This window comes from Tamandua tetradactyla, chromosome 3 (assembly GCF_023851605.1).
Source record: "Tamandua tetradactyla isolate mTamTet1 chromosome 3, mTamTet1.pri, whole genome shotgun sequence".
Classification (NCBI taxonomy): domain Eukaryota; kingdom Metazoa; phylum Chordata; class Mammalia; order Pilosa; family Myrmecophagidae; genus Tamandua; species Tamandua tetradactyla.
The window spans coordinates 15231010-15252557 of record NC_135329.1 but is presented as its reverse complement, the minus strand read 5'-3'; the positions used below and the strand labels follow the sequence as shown (position 1 = coordinate 15252557).

The 21548-nt window shown below is 38.2% G+C and overlaps 1 protein-coding gene across 2 annotated transcripts in view; it reads right to left on the bottom strand.

Annotated features, from left to right (window-relative positions):
• Window positions 1–21548, bottom strand: part of LOC143677057 (disintegrin and metalloproteinase domain-containing protein 5-like) — a 96875-nt gene that overhangs the window by 27129 nt on the left and 48198 nt on the right. For both annotated transcript variants that reach the window (XM_077152552.1, XM_077152553.1), the window contains exons 13-16: window positions 15751–15846; window positions 14779–14977; window positions 6897–6987; window positions 5651–5870 (exon numbers count right to left, since the gene is read on the bottom strand). In XM_077152552.1, the coding sequence (XP_077008667.1) occupies window positions 5651–5870; window positions 6897–6987; window positions 14779–14977; window positions 15751–15846 (606 nt within the window). The remainder of the gene's footprint in view (window positions 1–5650; window positions 5871–6896; window positions 6988–14778; window positions 14978–15750; window positions 15847–21548) is intronic.

Genomic DNA, 21548 nt, shown 5'->3' with positions numbered 1-21548 from the left:
GAAGGCATGGCTCAGTCAAAGGGAAAAATTAAAACTTTGGAGGAGACACAGACATCATAACAACTGATCAAAGAAGTTCAAACAGATATCCTAAATCAATTCAAAGAGATGAAGGAAAATATGGATAAAGACCCAAAGGATATTAAGAAGACAATGTGTGAGTATGAAAAAGAATCAGAAAATTTCTAAGAAACAGAAATTATGGGGATGAGAGGCACAATAATGGAGATTCATATATGCTAGATGCATACAAAAGCAGATTTGAACAGGAAGGAAGAATCAGTGAACTAAAACACAGGAGGCTCAAAATCATGCAGTCAGAAGAACAGATAGAGAAAAGAATTTTTTAAATTGAGCATTATTGCAGGAATTTGAATGACAACATGAAGCATCACTTATACAACATAAGTGATCCAGATGGAGATGCGCAAGGTAAGGGAGCAGAAAGATTATCTGAAGAAATAACGGCCAAAAAATTCCCAAGTGTTATGAAAGTCAAATATACATGTTGAAGAAACATGACATACTACAAACAGAATAAACCCTAATATATCTACTCCAAGGCACATACTGATCAGTACAGGAAATGCCAAAGATAAAGAGAGAATTCTGAAAGCAGCAAAAGAAAATTGATTTGTCACATACAAAGGATCATCAATAAGACCGCGTGCCATGGAAGTGATAAAGCAACAGCACAATATATTTAATAGAGTAACAGAGAAAAACTGCCAGCCAAAACATCTCTATCTAATCAAAATGTCCTTGGGAAAATAAGAGAGAGTTTAAAACATTCACAGATAAGCAGAAACAAAGAGAATTTGTCACCAAAATACTTGCCTTATAAGAATTGCTAAAGGAGTTCCACAGGTTGAAATGATAAGACAAGAGAGTGGAATGGAGCAGTGTTAAGAAGTGAAAATCTTCAGTAAATGTAACTAAATGGATAAATGCAAAACCTCACAGTACTGTATCTTCAATATATAACTTTATTATTTAATTCCTATACTGGTGAGAACACAATTGAATAAGAAATAGGCATATGTCCTGGTAATGGAGACACAAAAATACAAAGAGGTAATGTCAGACAAAAACAACATAAAGAGGGAAAATGGAGAGAAATGGGAACAGAAAATCTGTATGCCATTAAAGTTGAGTTGTTGTCTTTTCAAATTAGTAGGTTATAGACTTAATTTGCATAATACAAACCAAATAAAAATAAAAACTTTTTTTTGTTTTAAAATAAAAAGAAACAGAAATGAGAAAGGGATCTGTCAGATATATCAAAAACGATAAACTATATGAAAAGGTAGGCTGCAACAAAGGAAAAGAGTGGCAAAAAAAGAGATATGGCATATAAAAACCAAAGGACAAAATAGCTGAAGTACTGCCTTGACAATAATAACACTAAATGTTAAAGGATTAAACTTCCCAATCAAAAGTCAAAGATTGGCAGAATGGATTTTTAAAAGCACAATCCAACTATATGTTGTACACAAGACACTCACCTTAGAGACAAAGACACAAGAGGTTGAAAGTGAAAGGATGGGAATAGAGAGACCATGCAAACAGTAACCAAAGAAGAGCTGGGGTAGCAATAATAATATCAGACAAAATAGACTTCAAGCCAAAAGCTGTTACAAGAGACTAAGAAGGATACTACATATTAATAAAAAAGGCAATCTACCAAAAGGAAATAACAATCCAAAATATTTATGCTCCTAACCAAAATACATAAGGCAAGCAATGACCAAACTGAAGGTAGAAATAGACCCCTCTACAGTACTGTTTGGAAATGTCAATACTCCACTCTCATCAATAGATAAAACGCCCAGACCAAGGATCAATAAGGAAACAAATAATGTGGATAATCAATAAATGAGTAGACATAACACTATACCCCATGATATATGAAACACTATATCCCAAAACAGCTAGATATATATGCTTCTCAAGGACACATGGATTGTTCTCCAGGATAGACCGCAGGTTGGGTCACAAAACAAGTCTCAATTAATTTAAAATGAAATTCTATAAAGCATCTCCTCTGAATTCTACCAGACATTCCAAGGAGAATTAACAGCAATCTGGTTCACACTCTTCTTGAAGAAGAGAGAACAATTCCATGAGGCCAACATCACCTTCATACCAATGGCCGATAAAAATACTACAAAAAAAATAAAATTAAAGACCCATTTCCCTTATGAATATAGATGCAAAATCCTCAACTAAATAGTTGAAAATCAAATCTAGCAGCACACTGAAAGAACTATACACCATGGTCAAGCGAGTTTTATCCCAGGTATACAAGGTTGTTCAACATTAAAAAAATCCATCAATGTAATACACCACGTTAACAAAACAAAGGAAATAAACCACATGATCATCTCCATTGATGCAGAATAAGCATCTGGCAAAATCCAGCATTCTTTCATGATTAAAAACACTTCAAAAGGAAGGAGTTAAAGGAAACTTCAACATGACAAAGGGCATATATGAAAACACCATGTCTTATCATTTCAACCTGTGGAACTCTGAGCAATTCTTATGGTGCTCAAAGATGAAAGAGTGAAAGCATTCCCTTTAAAACCTGGAAGAAGCCACAGATGCTCACTGAGACCACTGTTATTCAACATTATACTGGAAGTTCTGGCCTCCTGATATAATGCACTGAGGGCACAATATCATTCACCACAGCATCTGAACCTATATTCTATGCCTTGTTGCTTTTATTAAAAATGAATTATCTGCCATGCCAGAGACCCAGGTTCGATTTCCGGTGCCTGCCTGTGCAGATAAAAAAAAAAAAGAATTATATGGACTCTTATCAGATAATCCTTCCACTTTTGAACAAGTTCTTCAGAAATTCTTCTGTCTCCACTATACATCATCATTTTTTTTCTTTACTGAGTTAATAACTACAACATGAAATTATGCTTTTTTTTCCCCACACATAGTTAAAAACAATCAAGACACTGTCTCTTGAACCTAGTTCCTTCCAGTTGTTGCTACATTCCTCTGATTTACGTCTTTGTTCAGGTTTTATTATAGCTCAGTATTTTGTTTTATTCATTTTTATTGCATTACATTTTACTGAGCATGCAAACAAAAGTATGGAGCGGTCTATATAGTGAATCTCTAAAAGGTACGCTTTTCCTCAGCATCCTGACTGCTCTCCCTTAAAGATCAAAGTATTTTAAAAAGGCACATGTTATTTTTCGTTGCTAGTAATCCTTTAAAATGGATTAATTACTAGAATCATATTACACAGAAGGATCATGTCCCTTATTGCTGTAAAAGCAGAATGCAAGCAAAGGTCTGGGAAATAAAATTGAAGGGCAAATATCACAAAAGTTAAAAAATAAAATAAAATAAATAAAAGATGTAGGAAATACCCAGAAAATAACACATCCTGTAAAAAAAAAAAAACCAAAGCAAACAAACAGAAACGAGGAATGGAAACTACAGGGGAATAATTTTCCAAGAAATGAAACAGTACTTTTTTTTTCATAAATTTGGGAACACTCATTTGCAAAGCCAAAAATTCAGATTATCAAGTGCAAAAAAAGGAACCCAAATGCTTCCAGAGCGTTAAGAAAAAAAAGAGGAAATAGAAAATAATCTAGGAATTGGAAAAGCATCATACATTTCAGCAGGAAATTCACAGATTTAGAACAGAATTTCCTTCAAAAATTTATAGATAATTAGTTTCAACAATGAGTTATATATCTAACCAAAATATAATTCTACTTCGAGGGTAGACTAAAGATAGCATACAAGTTGTAGGCTTTCTAAAAATTTAGCCATTATCCAATGCACCATTTTTATTGTTCATACTGAAGGATAATCTATGGGGGAAAAAAAAAAAAAAAGAAGTAACCAGAAAGAGGAAGACACAGTTTAGTAGATTGTGACTCCAACAGAGGAGAGTGTAGCCAAGAGAATAGCCAGGACAATTATGAACCTAAAGTTTTTTGAAAAAATGATTTGAGCAACAGACTAAATTTGAACAGGACATCATTGTGGTATTAGTAGTTAGTTCCAAGAACAAGAAATGAAATCCTCTATTACCTGATGTGTTTACATATATTGGCATGAGGCTTACATTCTTTAGGATAATTTAGGGAAACTTGTTTAGAAAAGTAACAACTGACTCAAAAATAAAGACAGAGACAATGTTTTCCAAGACAAAAGTAGTGTGGCTGTCAAAATAACAGTATATAATCTTATGTCGCATAACTGAATTCAAAAGCAATTAAACAACATACAAATTTAAGCACCATGTAAACAATATTTATTCAATCATTTATCACTTATTAAAAGAATTTTTTTAATGTTGGGACTACTGGCTCTGACCCAGTAAGATCAGCAAATATTTTCCAAAAAAATAAAAAATAAATAACAACACAGAATAAAACAACATTTTAGTGTTCCGGAAATTAAAAGGGATACAAAAGAATCTGAGAAATTATGTTGAACTTCCAGTAAGTACAGTGGGAATCTGCAGTATTCTGACTTGGTGTGTGTTCATAACTCAATCAGAATATAAGTAATCCAATTTGAAAATGGGCAAAAGATTTGAATATATATTTTACCTAAGGAGATATGCGAAAGGCTAATGACTGCATGAAAAGATGCTCCACCCCATTAAATATCAGGGAAATTCAAATTATGTCTAAAGCACAATACCCCTACACACCCACTAGAACAGCTATGAGAGAGAAGATAGCAAGTGATGGTGAGGACGTGAGAAATTGGAACCTTCACGCCTTTCTGCAGGGAACATAAAGTGGTACAGTCGCTTTGGAAAACAAGTTGGCAATTTCTTAAAAAGTTTTACTTGAACTTGCCATACAACCCAGCAATTCCACTATTCCACGCCTAGGAATTTACTCAAGGAACTGAAATCATATCCCCACATACAGACATGTACCTAAATGTCCATAACAACATTACTCACAATAGCCCAAAACTGGAAACAATCTATAATTTCAACTTCTAATGAATGGATAAAAATATCCACACAATGGAATATTATTCAGCAATTAAAATGAATGAATTATTGATGCATGGCACTATATGGATGAACTTCAAAACTTTATACTAATGAAAAGAATCAGACACGAAAGACCACATATTGTATGAGTCCATTTATATGAAATGCCTAGAAAAAGCAGAGTTATAAAGACAGTAAACATATCAGTCATTGTGTGTTGGGGCTAGGAATGGCCATTAACTGCAAACAGGAGAGAGAAATTTGGGGGGTTATGGAAATGTTCTAATACTTGATGTGGTGATGGCTGTACAACTTTCTAAATTAATGAAAAATCATTGACTTGCACAATTTGTGGGCGAATTTCATGGTAAACCATACTTGGTTGGTATATAATTAAAATGAGCAAGGATAGTTCAGTGGTAGAATTCTCGCCTGCCATGCGGGAGACCTGGTTTCGATTCCTAGTCCATGCACTTCCCAAAAATCAAGCCAACAAAAACAAAACAAGCAAAAATTAAACAAACGGTACTGCAATAACAGGATGCTTACATGGAAAAATAATTAATGTGACCCAGCAATATAGTAAACAAACAAACAAAAATGAACATGACCACAAAAACTAATTCTAAAAACACTTGATTATGGAATTATAGTTACCATTTGAGGACCGCACACGGTGCCATCCTGCACAAATGTCTCATCTCTATCCTGAGGTCCATTATATGTTGTCATACTTTTATCTGTAGGCTTCTCTATACTTAAATATGTAGATACACATATATCATCTCGTATATGTGTATAAATCACAGATAAATTTGGACGTAATATTAATTTTTTGTGTGGCCATGAACAAACTAATTTTCCACATAGAAGATGGCTAGAAGCATAAGACAAAGAAAAAAATTATTTTATCGTTTATTGAAATAGCAGAGATACTACTGCAAAGCTAAAAACTGTTTTATTACTGTAATTCCAGGTTTCAACAATTTTCTTTTAGTAAATTTCCTTTAAGCACATTTATTTACGCTGTGGCTCTTTCTGTTTTGTGAGGCAATGTGGAAAGTAAAACTTAATGATTTCTGTAATTGATAGCCCTTGGCTCATTTCCCAGATCTGTCCTATACTAGATATTGAAACTTGAGCAAATGAGAACTGTAACCTCACTTATCTTTAATTTTTCCATCAGTAAAATGGGATAAATAATTCTTATTTCACATGTTTAATGCATATATAAATATACAATGTATATAAACTGCCAGTGTATATAAATTGTTCCTGGTTGATCACAAACATAAATAGAGGCCATTTTTATGGGCATTGTTTTGTAACATTGTAGGCACTTGAGAAATGTTATTTGTAGCTCATGGATAATATTGGTCAGCTCAGATTATGAAACAATGAAAACGTGGCATAAAATTTTATTTTATTCTGTATATACTATATTTCAAGATCTTATCAATACATATTCTAGATTAATTGCTTCTGAATTCAGTTATTCATCAAAAGTTTATAGAACGCTATTTTGACAGCCACACTACTCATGTCTTGGAAAATGTTGTCTCTTTTTTTTTTCAGTTGGCTGTTACTTTTCTAAGCAAATTTCCCTAAATTATCCAACAGAATGTAGACCTCATACCAATATATTTAAACACATCAAGTAATAGAGGGTTTCATTTTTGTTCTTGGAGCTAAGTACTGGTGCCCAGTAATGTTCTGTTCCAGTTTAATCTACTGCTCAAGTTTTTTTCCAAAGAACTTTAGTTCATAATCATCCTGGCAATTCTCTTCGCTACCCTCTCCTGTGGTGGAGTCATGCCTTAGTAAATCCTATGTCTTTCTCTTTCTGGTTACTTCCTTTTTTTTCTCATAGCATATCCTTCAGTATGAAGGGTAAAATACTTACGAAAATTGACAAAATCCTTTTCCACAGTTTCCATATCTATCTCCTCTGGTATTTACCTCTTCATAACAAGTAAATGGAGCACCTCTGGCATCTAAAAATGAAAAAGAAAAAAAAAGCTAAATTAGAACAATACCGAATTCAAACTGTAATGTAGAAATAATAGACTCAAATTGGAAATTGTAATGTGATCCCTAAAGAGGTTTATAATTACCAAGTATCAAAAGTTAGCTGGTGGGTAGATCAAGGTTCAAAAAGAAAGCTTCTGATTTTAAGCCTGGTAGACTTTGCCTCTAAATTGCTTATTTTTTAGCTTAGTTCTGTACCTAATGTGAACAATTAGAAAGAAAAGATATTGTACTCCTGTCCCAGGCAGTACAGTAGAGACATAGTGACAGTAGGACAACGCTAATTAGAAACCCAAAGAGCATCTTATTTTACTAAGTAGCAATTCTTTTTTGACAAGGCCTACTATGGAAATCCACCCAATCAGTAACGAGTTTCTCTTTGCTTTGCTCCAATCAAAACCCTGCCTTGATTAATTTAAACTTCCCACCCTCACACCCAAATTGTTTGGTGGTGGGAAGGTGGAGACAGTGACCACTTAATAGTCAAAATAAATAATTTAGTGCAATATTTTTAAAAGTCAAAATTAATGCAGGAAACATCCACGATGAACAAAATACTAAATTTAAAAATATGGACAGGGACCGTCGTTTCTTTTATGACCGTACATTACTGTGCAACTGCTCTTTCCACTCAGCAGCTCCTCGTAAGAGCCAGGAAGCTGCGCAGGCTTTGCAGCATCCCCAGCCTAGCGCAGCCAAAGTTGTCTCCTAGCCCAGGACTGAAAGCAGCGAACCCCGAATGTACCCAGAGAGCTCCTGAAATCTCCCGCAACCTGAAAAACCCAGGGAGTTTTCTGGGCTCAACTTTTTTTTTTTTTAGCTTTTTTTTATTAATTAAAAAAAAAAATTAACAAACAAAGCATTAAGATATCATTCCATTCTACACATAAATCAGTAATTCTTAATATCATCACATAGTTGCATATTCATCATTTCTTAGAACATTTGCATCAATTTAGAAAAAGAAATAAAAAGACAACAGAAAAAGAAATAAAACGATAATAGAGGAAAAAAAAAGATTATACATACCATATCCCTTAACCCTCGCTTTCATTTACCACTAGCATTTCAAACTAAATTTATTTTAACATTTGTTCCCCCCTGTTATTTATTTTTATTCCATATGTTCTACTCTTCTGTTGATATAGTAGCTAAAAGGAGCATCAGACACAAAGTTTTCACATTCACAGAGTCTCATTGTGAAAGCTGTATCATTGTTCAATCATCAAGAAACATGGCTACTGGAACACAGCTCTACATTTTCAGGCAGTTTCCTCCAGCCGCTCCACTACATCTTGAACAACAAGGTGATATCTACTTAATGCATAAGAATAACCTCCAGGATAACCTCTCGACTCTGTTTGGAATCTCTCAGCCATTGACACTTAGTCTCATTTTACTCTTCCCCCTTTGGTCGAGAAGATTCTCTCAATCCCTTGATGTTAATTCTCAGCTCATTCTAGGGTTTTTCTCAGTCTCTGGGCTCAACTTTTAAAGACTTCTGAGGCCCTGCTGCTTCTGAGGGTAGTGTCTGTTCAAGGGTAGTTGCGTCACCAAATTCTCCCAGAAACCTAAGGGATTTAGGCATATTCAGCAGCAGCATATTTTCTATTCCTGCTTGCACCTAACTTAAAAACACAATCTAGGGTGGGCCACGGTGGCTCAGCAGGCAAGAATGCCTGCCTGCCATGCCAGAGGACCTGGGTTCGATTCCTGGCGCCTGCCCATGTGAAAAAAAAAAATACAATTTAATAAAGGCAGTGATAGGAAGTTAAGATTTGGGGCATTTTAGACACTGCCATCCGCTGGTCATTTCGATGAACCACTGTGTGAATGCTCTTGACCGACATTGTGAGATATCAAAATGCATTCTTGCCTGGCACGGTCATATGAAAGTTGATGATTGCTTTTGGTTTATTTCTATTTTATTTTGGTGAGGTTTTGTTGTTGTTTTGTTTTTTCCTCATGGAGCCACAGGAATCACCGGACGAAAGTCATTCATGTTGGCATTTTATGTAATTGTTCTCTTTAGTTATTAATCCATTGCATTTTATAATTCCCGAAGCGCTTTTCCTAATTGATTCCAAGGGCAGACCTGTGTTGAAGATAGGCGGATATTTGCGTTTCTGTTCATGGGTTAAACGATGCAGTGTACTGCACTTTGTAACTTAAAACCCAATGCACAAATGAACTACAAGCAGCTGTTCCTAAAATTGTGCCACTAGGTGAAAACACAATCTAAAGGAAGCATCATTTTAGTCCTCCATGCTTAAATGTCTGGTTCCGGAAGAGGATAATTGCCAGGTTAGTTTCAAAAAAATGCTTTCATGAAAAAATACATCATCCCCCACCCAATCCGGTAATTTCCAGCGGATCTCAGGAAGTTCAAAATATAATAAAACAGGGGCAGGCTGGGTGCAACGGGTCTGATAAATATACTCTCCAGTGTAAAAGAGGATGAAGATGCAGCCATTGCAGACCTTTGCTTGGATTGCCAGGGCTGAAGTTATGAATCAGAGTGGCACGTTTGTAAGCAAAGAAAAAATATATATGCAATTTTCAGTTAGAATTAATTCAGGTGATCTGAAGTTAACCGAACCTCATAACAATCTGAACTTTGAAGTAAGTCATCGGTGCCTTGGCATTGTCAGTGGCTCTTCCATCAAGAGTCACCTGTGGTGTTTAATCATGCAAGGGTGGGGTGAAATTCAGTATCTAACAGGCCCTGCAGTGAGCTGTCTATATAGCTGGTGAGCTGGAAGTTGGCTTTCTGGCTTTAGGAGAATGATGCTATACATTCTAACTTCTGGAAATAGACTCCTCCCATTGTTTGGTCTCTGTTTATTCTCCAGAAGAGTCAGTTGCCTGATCATAGTGTTGTACCCAATGGATCTTCACGTCCCAGTTGCAGAGGATGAGAAAATAAATTAAAAAGAAAAAAAGGTATCTGCAAAGAAGTTTGTTTCTTTTCATATTACTTTTTCGATAGGTTCATCTTAAGATAGTCTTTTTATAGCCACTCCAGACTGGTGGCTGCAAAGGTGCAAACCAGTGGATTACCAGCCAGGGTCAAAAATCTGTTCCCAGCCACTCTCCACTAGACAGCACTGTGTAGAACAAGTCGCATGGCCTCTCTGAGCCTGACTTTTTCAATAAAAAGAAGTTGAAGAAACCAGAGTCCACCATCCCTCTGATCTAAAATATTTTGATTATACTGAAGTTTCACTTTCAAAGTTACTTCGTCTGTCAAGCAAAAGTAAAGGCCTTATATTAAACATGCAGACATATTTAATCATTTGGTCTTATTATTATAGAGCCTTTATTAACTTTTCCACTTGGTCCAAAGTACAAAAGCATATTTTGATAAAGGACTATAGGGGTGCATATTTTTTCTTTTGCCTCAGGTTCAAATATGACTCAGCAAGTTTATATATTTTTCTTTTTTCTTTATTCAGTGAGAAGCTGACTTCCCTCTTATTGTTTTTCCTTTCCTTGAGCAAGAATTCTAAATGAATTTAGGTTATGTTTCAGATTAGAGTATTAGGGTTTTACGTTAACAGAATGAATTGATAAAACCACATGATAATCTCAAATGATGCAGAAAATGCATTTGACAAGTCTAGCATTCTTTATTGATCAAAATACTTAGAAAAATGAGAATAGAAGGAAACTTTCTTGACAAGCTATGTTAGTCAGTGTTCTCTAGAGATACAGAACCAACAGGACAGATTTATAAATATGAGCTTTATAAAGGTGTCTCACACAACTGTAGGAATGGAAGAGTCCAAAACTTGAGAGAAATATGATGGAGACACAGGAAAACCTTGGTATATTCACGTCCAAGTATATTCCAAGTATAGGTTTGCTTAGTTGAAAGAAATTAGTGACTATCTTTGAAACATTAAAGAACTCTGAACACAAAGCTATCAAAATCAAGAATTTAACTTCAGCAGGACCAAGGAAAATATAAAATTTGGTTTGGACACTACTGGAAAGCAGGTGTAATTATTTTTAAATGACCTTATTCATTTGGTCTATTTACAGGACTGTTCAAGACATGCTTTTCCCTTTTCTGTTAGATTAGTGACAATAGGTCTGAGGTCTTCTCTACACTCAGGTTTAAGAGGATACTGAGAAATCTCAAGTAAAGATTTAAATGAGTTATGTGGGAGGGTTTGGATTGTTAGAAATTTTCCCTACTCAGGTAGTTTCAGTACTCAAAGGGATCTGTTGTTTTACAATGGTAGATTTTATTGACAAAAATAAAAGGACATATATATATATACAAAAAATAAATTACTTATAGTATATATTTATGATCCTGGTTCTTCTATTTAGGTCTTTGATCCATTTTGAGTCAATTTTTGTATTTGAGATGAGGTAAGGATCCCACATTCTCTTCACTTTTTGCATATGGATAGCCAGTTCTCCCAACTTCATCTGTTGAAGAGGCTATTCTTTCTTTATTGAGTGGACTTGGCAGCCTTGTCAAAAATCACTTGGCTATATACCTATATATGTCTCCTTGTGCCAGTACCATCCTGTTTTGACCACTATAGCTTTATAATGAGTTTTAAAATCAGGAATGTCAGTTCTCTAATTTCAGTCTTCATTTTCAAAATGATTTTGGCTGTTCAGGAAGTCTTACCCTTCCACATAAATTTGATTATTGGCCTTTCCATTTCTGCAAAGAAGGCCGTTAGAATTTTTATTGGGATTTTATCGAGTCTGTAATTGCTTTAATTCCAATTGATGTCTTAACAATATTAGTCTTCCAATCCATGAGTGGAGTATCCATCCATTTATTTGGTTCTTTGATTTTTTTTAACAATGTTTTGTAGTTTTCTGTGTACATATTCTTGACATTCTTCATTAGATTTGTTCCTAGATGTTTCATTCTTTTAGTAATTATTCTAAATGGAATTTTTTTTCTGGACTTCCACCCCAGATTGTTCATTACTAGTGTATACAAACACTGCTAATTTTTTTCTCTCAGCTTTCCAAGATAAAAAAACAAAAAATTTGTAGGCAACAGTCAATCAGATCTTATGCCACAGATCTAATACAAATCATGTGTGCTACCAGATTGTTGGTGTCTGGACAAAAAAAGACACGCCGCATCAAAGAGGCACTTAGAGTGGACACATCTATAGTAAAGGACCTTTGTTGCAAAATAATGGAAATGTATCACCTATTTCTAAGTAACTTAACATATCATTTCTGTAAAAGTCTAGCCCCTACTGCTTGCCATCCAGTGTTATTTGTGCTGATGCAGAAACTTCCTATTCTAGGCATAGTATAAAAAGGAGTTACAGTTTTGGTGTCATATGGTGATTTTGTGCTCTAGAAAATTTGAAGTCTCATTGGTTGTAAAGTTATATACATTATTAGAGATTTGTCGCTAAATTGAATTGCATAGTATCTAAGGGAACATGAGTTCAAATCTTAGAATTATATCGGGTTTTTCAACCTCAGCATTATTAATATTCTAGGTAGGTAATTATTAGTTGTGAGGTGTGAAGGATTTTCCTGTGCATTGTAGAATGTTTTTAGTATCCTTGGCCTCTAACAACTCAAATGCAAATTTCCTGGAGCCATTTTTGGTTGTCACAATTTGGCTGGGGCTCTTACTGGTTTCTGGTGGGTAGAAACCCAGTGTGCTACTAAACATCCTATAATGCACGTGACAACCTCACTATAAAGAATTATCGGGTTTAAAATGTCAGTAGTGCTGTGGTTGAATTACCCTGCTCTAGAGAAGGCCACATGTTCAACTATTTGAACTGATTAGACTTTTGCAAGGGATTAATGTCCACTCTGAAGTCTGAATAATTATTGCAAAGACAAGCTGGTATTGAATTATTTCAATTTTAAGACAACATCTATCAAAAAACAATACTATGTCAAGATTTTGTTATGATAATGACACAAGGCTTGGCTCCGGCCACAGACAATTTCCAGTCTAATGGAAGCACAGTCATCAGAGAAGTGTAAAAAAGTTGGATTGTTGAATAGTTGTCTAAGGATAGATCAACAATATTTTTAAGTCACTTAAATCATCTAACAGAAAAAATGTTTAGGGTTTTCAGTGAGCAATAGGAATTATACAGCGTAAAACCTCATAAAATTTAAAGGTGATTCCAGTCCAAGGCCTAAGTTTCCTTCAACTAATTTAGCTGAAGTTGAGTTGCTCTGGATTAAGAGACAGGCTATAAGTCTCTGATGACCACTGAATAGTTGGATAAATACCCCTAGGATATGACTTTAACATGAATGAATTTATAGAAAGTAAAGTTTATGTTAATCTGGAAGACTCAGCAAAGGTGGTTTTTGAAGGATATTTTGAGGTAAATAAAGGCATCTGTGACCTTTGAGTTTAATAGAATTTGTTTTAGATGTTTGTGTTAGTAACATCATATGTAGATGTTACTATTGCATAAAATTGGGAACTCATTGTCTACACAGCTACTTAATCTTAGACATTTTAGCTGTCTTTTAGAAATTCATTTTGGATCATTTTGAATAGTATACAGTCTTTCCCATACAGTATTCTCCCCTTGCCTGAAAAATCATGGCTGGGGTGATGAGATATTACATTCCAATACTGAAGCATTTCTTTTGAAGCTCTGTGCTTCCTCGACGCCAATTCACCCAAGAGCTATATAGGGATTGCTTGAGAATTCCAAATCAGGAGAGTATAGAAAGAGGTCATCTACCTACTTTTTGTTATTGTTGTCGTTATTGTTCATTTTTCTTTCTTTCTTTTTCTAGAAGGTTTTCTTTTCTTTTCTTTTCTTTTTTGGCATGTACCGGCTCAGGGAATCAAACCCGGAGCTCCCACATGTCAGGCAAGAATTTTACCACTGAGCTATCTTTGCAGTGCCCTCATCTACCTATTTTGAATAAAGATAGATATGGAAAGAAATTTTATATTTTCTTGAGAGAAATATAAATCATCTTACCAGATGATGCAACCAATGATTCTGACAGAAAGGAAGAACAAAATTCTGATCATGAAAACCTCCATTTCATCTGCTCCTTAGATTGCTGAAAATCACATTAGTCTAAACGTTACTTAGAGGACTTTCCTATGACCTGCAGACCTTCTATAGTCATTGTGAAGGCTTTAAAGCCATCATATACCCCCATATCCTTTAATCTTCATTCAGTATTGCTGGGTGGGATCTTTCTGATTGTTTCCACAGTGATGTGACCCACCCAGTTCAGGTTGGGACCTTTTAATTATCTGGTTTCCATGGAGATATATCTCTACCCACTCAAGGTGGGGTTGCTTACTGGAGCCCTTTAAGAGAGCTCTTTTTCCATTCTGGAAAAAGTTTTAGAGCCACCAGAACCAGCAGCGCCAACAGAATGGACAGAGCCCCAAGGAAGCCATTGAAGGAGCCTGGAGAGAAAGTTAGCAGATGTCACTATGTGCCTTTCCATCTGAGAGAGAAACCCTGAATGTCATCGGCCTTCTTGAACCAAGATATCTTTCCCTGGGTGCCTTAATTTGGACAGTTTTTATAGCTTTGCCTTCCTTTGGACATTTTCACAGCCTTAGAACTAGTAAACTTGCAACTTAATAAGCTTCCCTTTTTTAAATCCATTCCATTTCAGGTATATTGCATTCCAGCAGTTTACGAACTAAAATAGTCATTAACAAATTATGTTTACTTTTTTTATTCTATAGATTTGAATAACACACGTTGAAACAACCAGAATTTAAGAACTAAGAAGAAAATTGTGACTTTTACCTCCTCCGACTAATTTTTTGCACTGTCTGTTAAACATCCGGCACTGTCCGTCATAACAGAAGGAATCCCCTGAATCACAAGGCTGTCCATTGCGTGCGTAAGTGTCAGGCACACAATATGAGTCCTTCCCATCGCAAAATTCAGCAAAATCACATTCTTCATCAATTGGTTTCCTGCATTTTTCACCAACTTTTTTTAACTAGGGGGGAAAGATCATAAGAAAAGATTATATATCAATGGTAACTTAAGTTTTCTTTTTCTTTAGACTCTATATTTCCATCTGTTTTTCTTCCATCATTTGATAAAAATACTAAAAAGTTGTCTTGTTAACTGTTTAACCGCATAGATATTTAAGTGATTGAATTCACCTTGTATAAAGGAGTATTGCTTGTGAGAGAGGCTAGAAACTCAGAGATAAAGGCTCAGAAAATGAATCTAAGAGATTAATGTAAAAAATGACTTGTGGCCCATCTATTGCTATGCTTACATGTGTAGCTTCTGGTCTCTCTATATGCCAACCTTAAAGCAGGAATCAGCAACCATTCATAAAATATCAAAGCATACCACACATATTTAGGGAAAAATGTAGATTTTAATGAAAATACTGTAAGGACACATGGAAGAAAGTTTATTTCATTGCAAATGACTTAACAAATTAACTTCCCTAATAAGACATCTCTGATAGCTTCAGTAGTTGGACTTTGGCCAACAGCTTCCATGTTATCTTTTCCTATGGCTGCTTTTACAAACAAATATCTAAATATCATCTCTGCAACCCATAGTTTCTTTAATCACAGGACCAGTTCTTCATGGCTGTCATCACTATTCTTTGTAGAATTATGCTAAATTTCTTCTAACTTTCAAAGGTCCTAGAGGCCCAGCTTATCTATATTCCCCTTATATTTTCCATTGCCTTGAAATAAGTATTTAAAGTTAATGCTAAGCTTTTAGGAAATACAGACTGCCTCTTACCTTGCAGTCTTGTGTGCAGCATTCTCCAGAACCACAAAATGCATTACCTTTAAATCTACATGTCTTAGGATCACAGCATTTCTTATGTGTGCAAGACTGTAAACAAATATTAAGTGTTACTTAATCATGTATGATCAGATACCATCAAATAAAGTCACAACACAAGACTTCTTTACAAAGTATAAAGCTTTTCTTAATGTCATGGTTTCAGCAATCCCATTCTTTATACAATTTGTAAAAATTAACATCTCATTCAATAGTTTGCAAAAGAAATGTGTTGTTTCAATACATTCCATGTAATTCAAATAATATTAATATACTCTACAGAGCCAAAACCTGAATAACTAATAAAGCACACATATAGTCATTTATATATATATATACTTACACATTTACCATTTCTTTTGCTTATAATTCTTTCTACAGATTAAATTGGACATCTACCACCTGTCCCTTTATCTCAAAAAATATCTAAGAATTTCTTGTCATGCAAACATACTGGTGACAGTTAATTTCAGCTTTCACTTATCTGAGAATGACTTTATTTGCTTCCATTTTTGAGGGATAGTTTCCCTGGGCATAAAATTTTTAGTTTGTTGGTTTTTCCTCCTTTAGCACTTGTAATTTGTAATGCCAATATGCCCTGATCTACACTTTCTGTGATGATAAATCAGCTGTACTTTGCATTATAGTTCCCTTTTGTATAAAATTTCTTTTTGTCAGGCTGCAATTAAGATTTCCTCTTTATCTTGGGCTTTTGGGTATTTTTATGTACTATGTGTAGGAGGGGTGCTTTTTGCTTATCTTTTTGCAGTTTGCTAAGCATCTTCAACCTATAAGTTAATGCTTTTCTTCCCATTTAGGTTGTTATCACTGTAATTATCAAATGTTTTGTTCTGCCATGTTCTTTCTCTTTTCCTTATTTTGGAATCCACTTACACCAGGACCACTTGAAATCTTCCCTTCAGTCTTTGAGTTTTGTTTTTTTTTTCTTCAAATGTTTTCACACTGTTCCATGGACTGTATAGTTGCTTTATTGTCAAGATCATTGATTCTTTCTTCTAACATCACTCATCTGCTCTTGAAAGATGCAGTGAATTTTTCATTTCAGTTATTGTGCTTTTCAGGTCTAGGCTTACAATGTATACTTTTTTATAGTTGACATTTTTCCATTGATTTCCCCCTAACTGTTCACTAATAAAATGATTTGTCCTTAATGATTTTAGTATAATTTCCTTTAATCCTTTAAATGTGTTCAAAATAGCTACTTTTAAGTCTTTAACTGCTGAAGTATTATCAGCTAAATACAACGTCTTGTAATTTTCAGTGCCAATTTCACTTAACAGCTTATTTTTCTGAATATGGGTCACACTTTTCTGTTTTCTGAATGCCTAGCGATTCTTAGTGAAATGTTTTGTATTTGAGGTAACATGATTTAGTTACTATCCCATTGGGTCCTTCTTGAGGTTTATTTTTTGTTTTCTATTAAGGGGTCATGTTGCCTGAAAACAACTACAAACTTTATCTCACCAGTAATATGCAGTAGCTATATCTGCTTTGCTTATATGGCTTGTAACTTCTGTTTTTATGGAGTTTTTTTAATCTTAGTTCCTTGGTATCACTTGGCATTCTGCTGAATATTTAGGTAAAGGTTATAATTAGATTTCAGAGCTCGGTATCTCTAGGCTTTTGTTGTTTCTGGGGATTCCTTTTTAATTTCCAGCTGCTCTTCTAGCCCCAGGCTCTGAATTCTGTCATCTGAAATCAGCAAGGTTTCAGATTTCTACTGCCTGAGTTATGCAGACTTGGAGAATATTCTCTTCAAAAATTAACAAAACATCAAACTGTCGCTTGGTGAACCCCTAAGTTTCACATGTACACTAATCTTAGTGTCACATTCCTTTTTGGTGGCCTGGGATCTTTACGGCCCATGCACAGTTATCAGATTTTAGATCTCACCCCTTCTGCGTTCTTGCCGGATATCACTTCGGTCCCCATTCCTCCAGCTCTTTACCTAGCAACTATTTACAGCACATTTCTAACCATCCCATTGGTCCTTCAAGTGAGGACCAGCCCTTCCTCTAAAACCCCCGCCTGAGCCTTCCATTTATGGCAATAAAACCCGTCCCAACCAATCAAAAAATTGCTCTAAGCCCTTCTCGCTCACCCCTCCCCTAAACGCTTCACTCTATATAAGCAACTGCACTTCCTCTAATAAACGTTCGATGTGCACCTCCACTCGTTCCCGCGACTCTTCCTTGAGCATCACGCGCCCTCCACACCTTCGAGCCCCCGGGACCGAAAGCAGATCCGGACTGCCCGAGTTCCCCCGTTCGCTAAGAGACGGACCCCAAGCGGGAGTCACAGAAACCAGGACAGGAAACAGCTCCTGCAGGTGGCGCCCGAACAGGGACCTCCCCGCCGCTCGTCCTCTCTTCAGCCCCGCTCGCCGGCACCTCGCTCGCAAGGTAAGGGCCCCGCCACATAAGCCCAGCAACCTCCCTTCTTAAAATAATCCCAATATCGCCTTTACCCCAATACTAGCACTACATGATCTACTGGCTCTTCTGTCCACCAGTTCCAGGTTTATTGGGACCTTCTATTACCGTTTAACCCGTGGCTCATCACATGCCACCTGTGGGACCCCGCTACCTATAATCGATCGGGTTGCCCACGCCATAGAGCACGAGAATAAACGTTTTCCCCCCGGACTCTTACCCACCTTAATTACTATCCAATCTTGCCTTCAAGGCTCTCGGCCCCCATCCTGCACCTCCCCACAAGAGGCCCTATTTCAGCAACCATCGACTCGGCCAAAGAACTCTCACGATGACTCGGATTCTGACACCGAGTCCCTATTTCAGCAATTAAATAATGCACTTGAACTCGATCCCCCCAAATTAAGCAACCTCGATGCTGAACAAGATGGCGAACTTCCTCCTTCTTCTTCAGACAAAAACAGGAACTGCCTCTACCCCTCCCTCCCGCCATCTAGCGAGCCACTTCCTCCTTCTTCCACAAACAAAGACAGGATGTGCCCTCCCCCAGCCCTCACTGGGGAAAAACCCTGGCAGCCATTTCATGCCTCTGCCCCACCCTATCCGCCATTTTCTACTACCGCCCCCCCCCCTAAACCCATCCCCTTGGCCGCCATCCGCGCAGGCCGCAAACCCTACTAACCCCTGGGAACCCTCCCACAACTCTCGGTGGAATCATTGCCCCAAACCCCTTAGCCATACCAACCCCTTCACCCACGCACTGCCCGTGCCTCAGCAGCCTATCTCTTGTTTCCCACTGAACATCCAACCCTCTCCCCAACGCCCCCTCCCTTGGTACCCATTTAATGCTGACGAGGTTAAACGCCTTCGCAAGGCAGTCAAGGAGGATAGCCTTAACAGCCCTTACGCTACTCATCTCCTTGAAGAATTGTCTCAGCAATTTTGTACTCCCTTTGATTGGATCTCCCTAGCACGAGCCATCCTCAACCCCGGTCAATACGTTGACTGGCGGGCTCATTTTCATTCAGAAGCGGAAAAACAGATTATCTCTAACCACGCCTCCGGCACTGACTTCCCGGCTGAGGCTTTCACCAGAACAGGCCCCTTCACCCTCCCAGCACAAGACGCGCAGGCCCCACCGGGCTTCTGGCTCCAATTAAGAGGAGTAACGCTATGAGCCTTCCGCACATGCTCATCCGCTAAGCCAGAGAAGTTTGCTAAACTCACTCAAGGCCGGGAGGAAGAATTCGCCTCCTTCGTCTCGCGGGTTACCGAAGCCTGCGAGCAAAAAGTCGCAGGCGAGCAGGCCCAGCTAGCACTCGCCAAAGAGCTCATTTTCGAGGGAGCAAACCCCGCTTGTAAACAAGCGATCATCCCAATAAAAGAAAAGGGATTGCATGACTGGGTGCTAGTTTGCAGTAATGTGGACTCCCCTACCTCCTCTCTGGCCCAAGCCCTCGCCACCGCCATGTCTCTCACCTCAGGCTGTTTCAAGTGCGGCAAAACCGGCCACTTTGCAAGGGATTGTCCAACAGTTGACCTCCCCCCTAGCAGGCCCCAGCGCAAGCCTCCCACACCCTGCCCTCACTGTAATAAGGACTACCACTGGACCCGAGACTGCCATTCATCTACCACACAGCAGCATTTAAACTCCAGAAGGGGCACGCCTCAGCCCCATGCCCAAGAGGCACAAGCTCAAATCACGCCCCCAGCCATAATGTGGACAATCCCTATAACACCCAACAAACCTACCCTCTCGCTTAAAATAGACAAGTGCTGGTATACGTGCACCCTCGACTCTGGTGCAGAAATATCATGTCTATCAGCCTCTTTAAAAATAAAATGGAAAGTGGAGGAGGAACCCTCCGTCTCCGGAGCCACAGGTTCCGGCCCCTCCTTGCGCTCCGCCCTTCCCCTAAAATGGGAAGATGGGGAAGGCCGATTGGGCACCTTCAGGCCCCTCTTCCTAACCACAATCAATCAAATCCTATGGGGCCGAGACATTCTTACAGCAGCAGGGGCTAGCATCACTACGCAGCCCCCCCCCCCCCAATTCCCCCCTGCACAAACACTGGGGACCCTCGCACAGGCTCACCCAGGTCCGCTAGTCCGCTAGCATGACCTACTTAACAACACCTGGGAGGGCCAACCACAGTAACCTACTTAACAACACCTGAGAGGGCCAACCCTCCCTCCTCGCCCGAGAATGTGAGTTTGCTTATCTCTTTACAGGAAATGCACCATAACCAGCCTCAACCCCCGGAAAAAACATCAAACCCACCACAACAGCCGAGCAGGCGATTCCGTCGCAGAATGAGGAATCTGACACACCAAGCTGCTCGGATGTCCCTGGACGGGAAACCACCGCAAAAGGCGCCAGAAGACACCGAATTACCTAAACAGCTTCTCCGCCTCTATGCGAGAGCCCATCCTACTCTCCCCCAAGTCTCCCCCACCCTCATTCAAATCCTTGTTGCCATGCTCTCCCTTGCCTCCACAGGGCAAGCCGTGGAGCTCTGGGCCACCATCCAAAACCCCCCTGGTGTTCTATTTCTCACTCCCGATAGCCCCTTCTTTCCCCAATTTCACCATTCATTCTGTACTCTCAACCACCCTTCTCTCCGAGTTAGCAGCAAAATTCTCCTCACTCTTTCAACCTTCAAACCTAATTTTCTATAGTATTCTACTCCTTCTTCTAATTTTACTCATCCTAATTGTGTGTTTAGCCCGGCGTGTTTCCGCCGACAGGCAAAAAACCCAACTACTCACTCTTGCTACCTTACAGCTAATGAGGGGTACCGCCTGCCTGGAGGAGCGCCGCCAAGCTCAGGTCTGGTTAGCCAGTGTTGCCCACCCTGGGACCTAATCGCCCGGCCAGCGAGGGTCCCCAGGGGAAGTCTGTGAGTATGGGTCGGTACTGCCCTTCGCGAGACTCCAAGGAAGCCTGCTACCCGCCTGGTCCTCTGGTCGCTCAATACCTAGCAGCGTGCCCTCTCTTCTCCACCTCTCCTCTAACCTTATCCCTCCTTTAAAATAAAAAAGGGAGGAATTGCCGGATATCACTTCGGTCCCCGTTCCTCCAGTTCTTTACCTAGCAACTATTTACAGCACATTTCTAACCATCCCATTGGTCCTTCAAGTGAGGACCAGCCCTTCCTCTAAAACCCCCGCCTGAGCCTTCCATTTATGGCAATAAAACTCGTCCCAACCAATCAAAAAATTGCTCTAAGCCCTTCTCGCTCACCCCTCCCCTAAACGCTTCACTCTATATAAGCAACTGCACTTCCTCTAATAAACGTT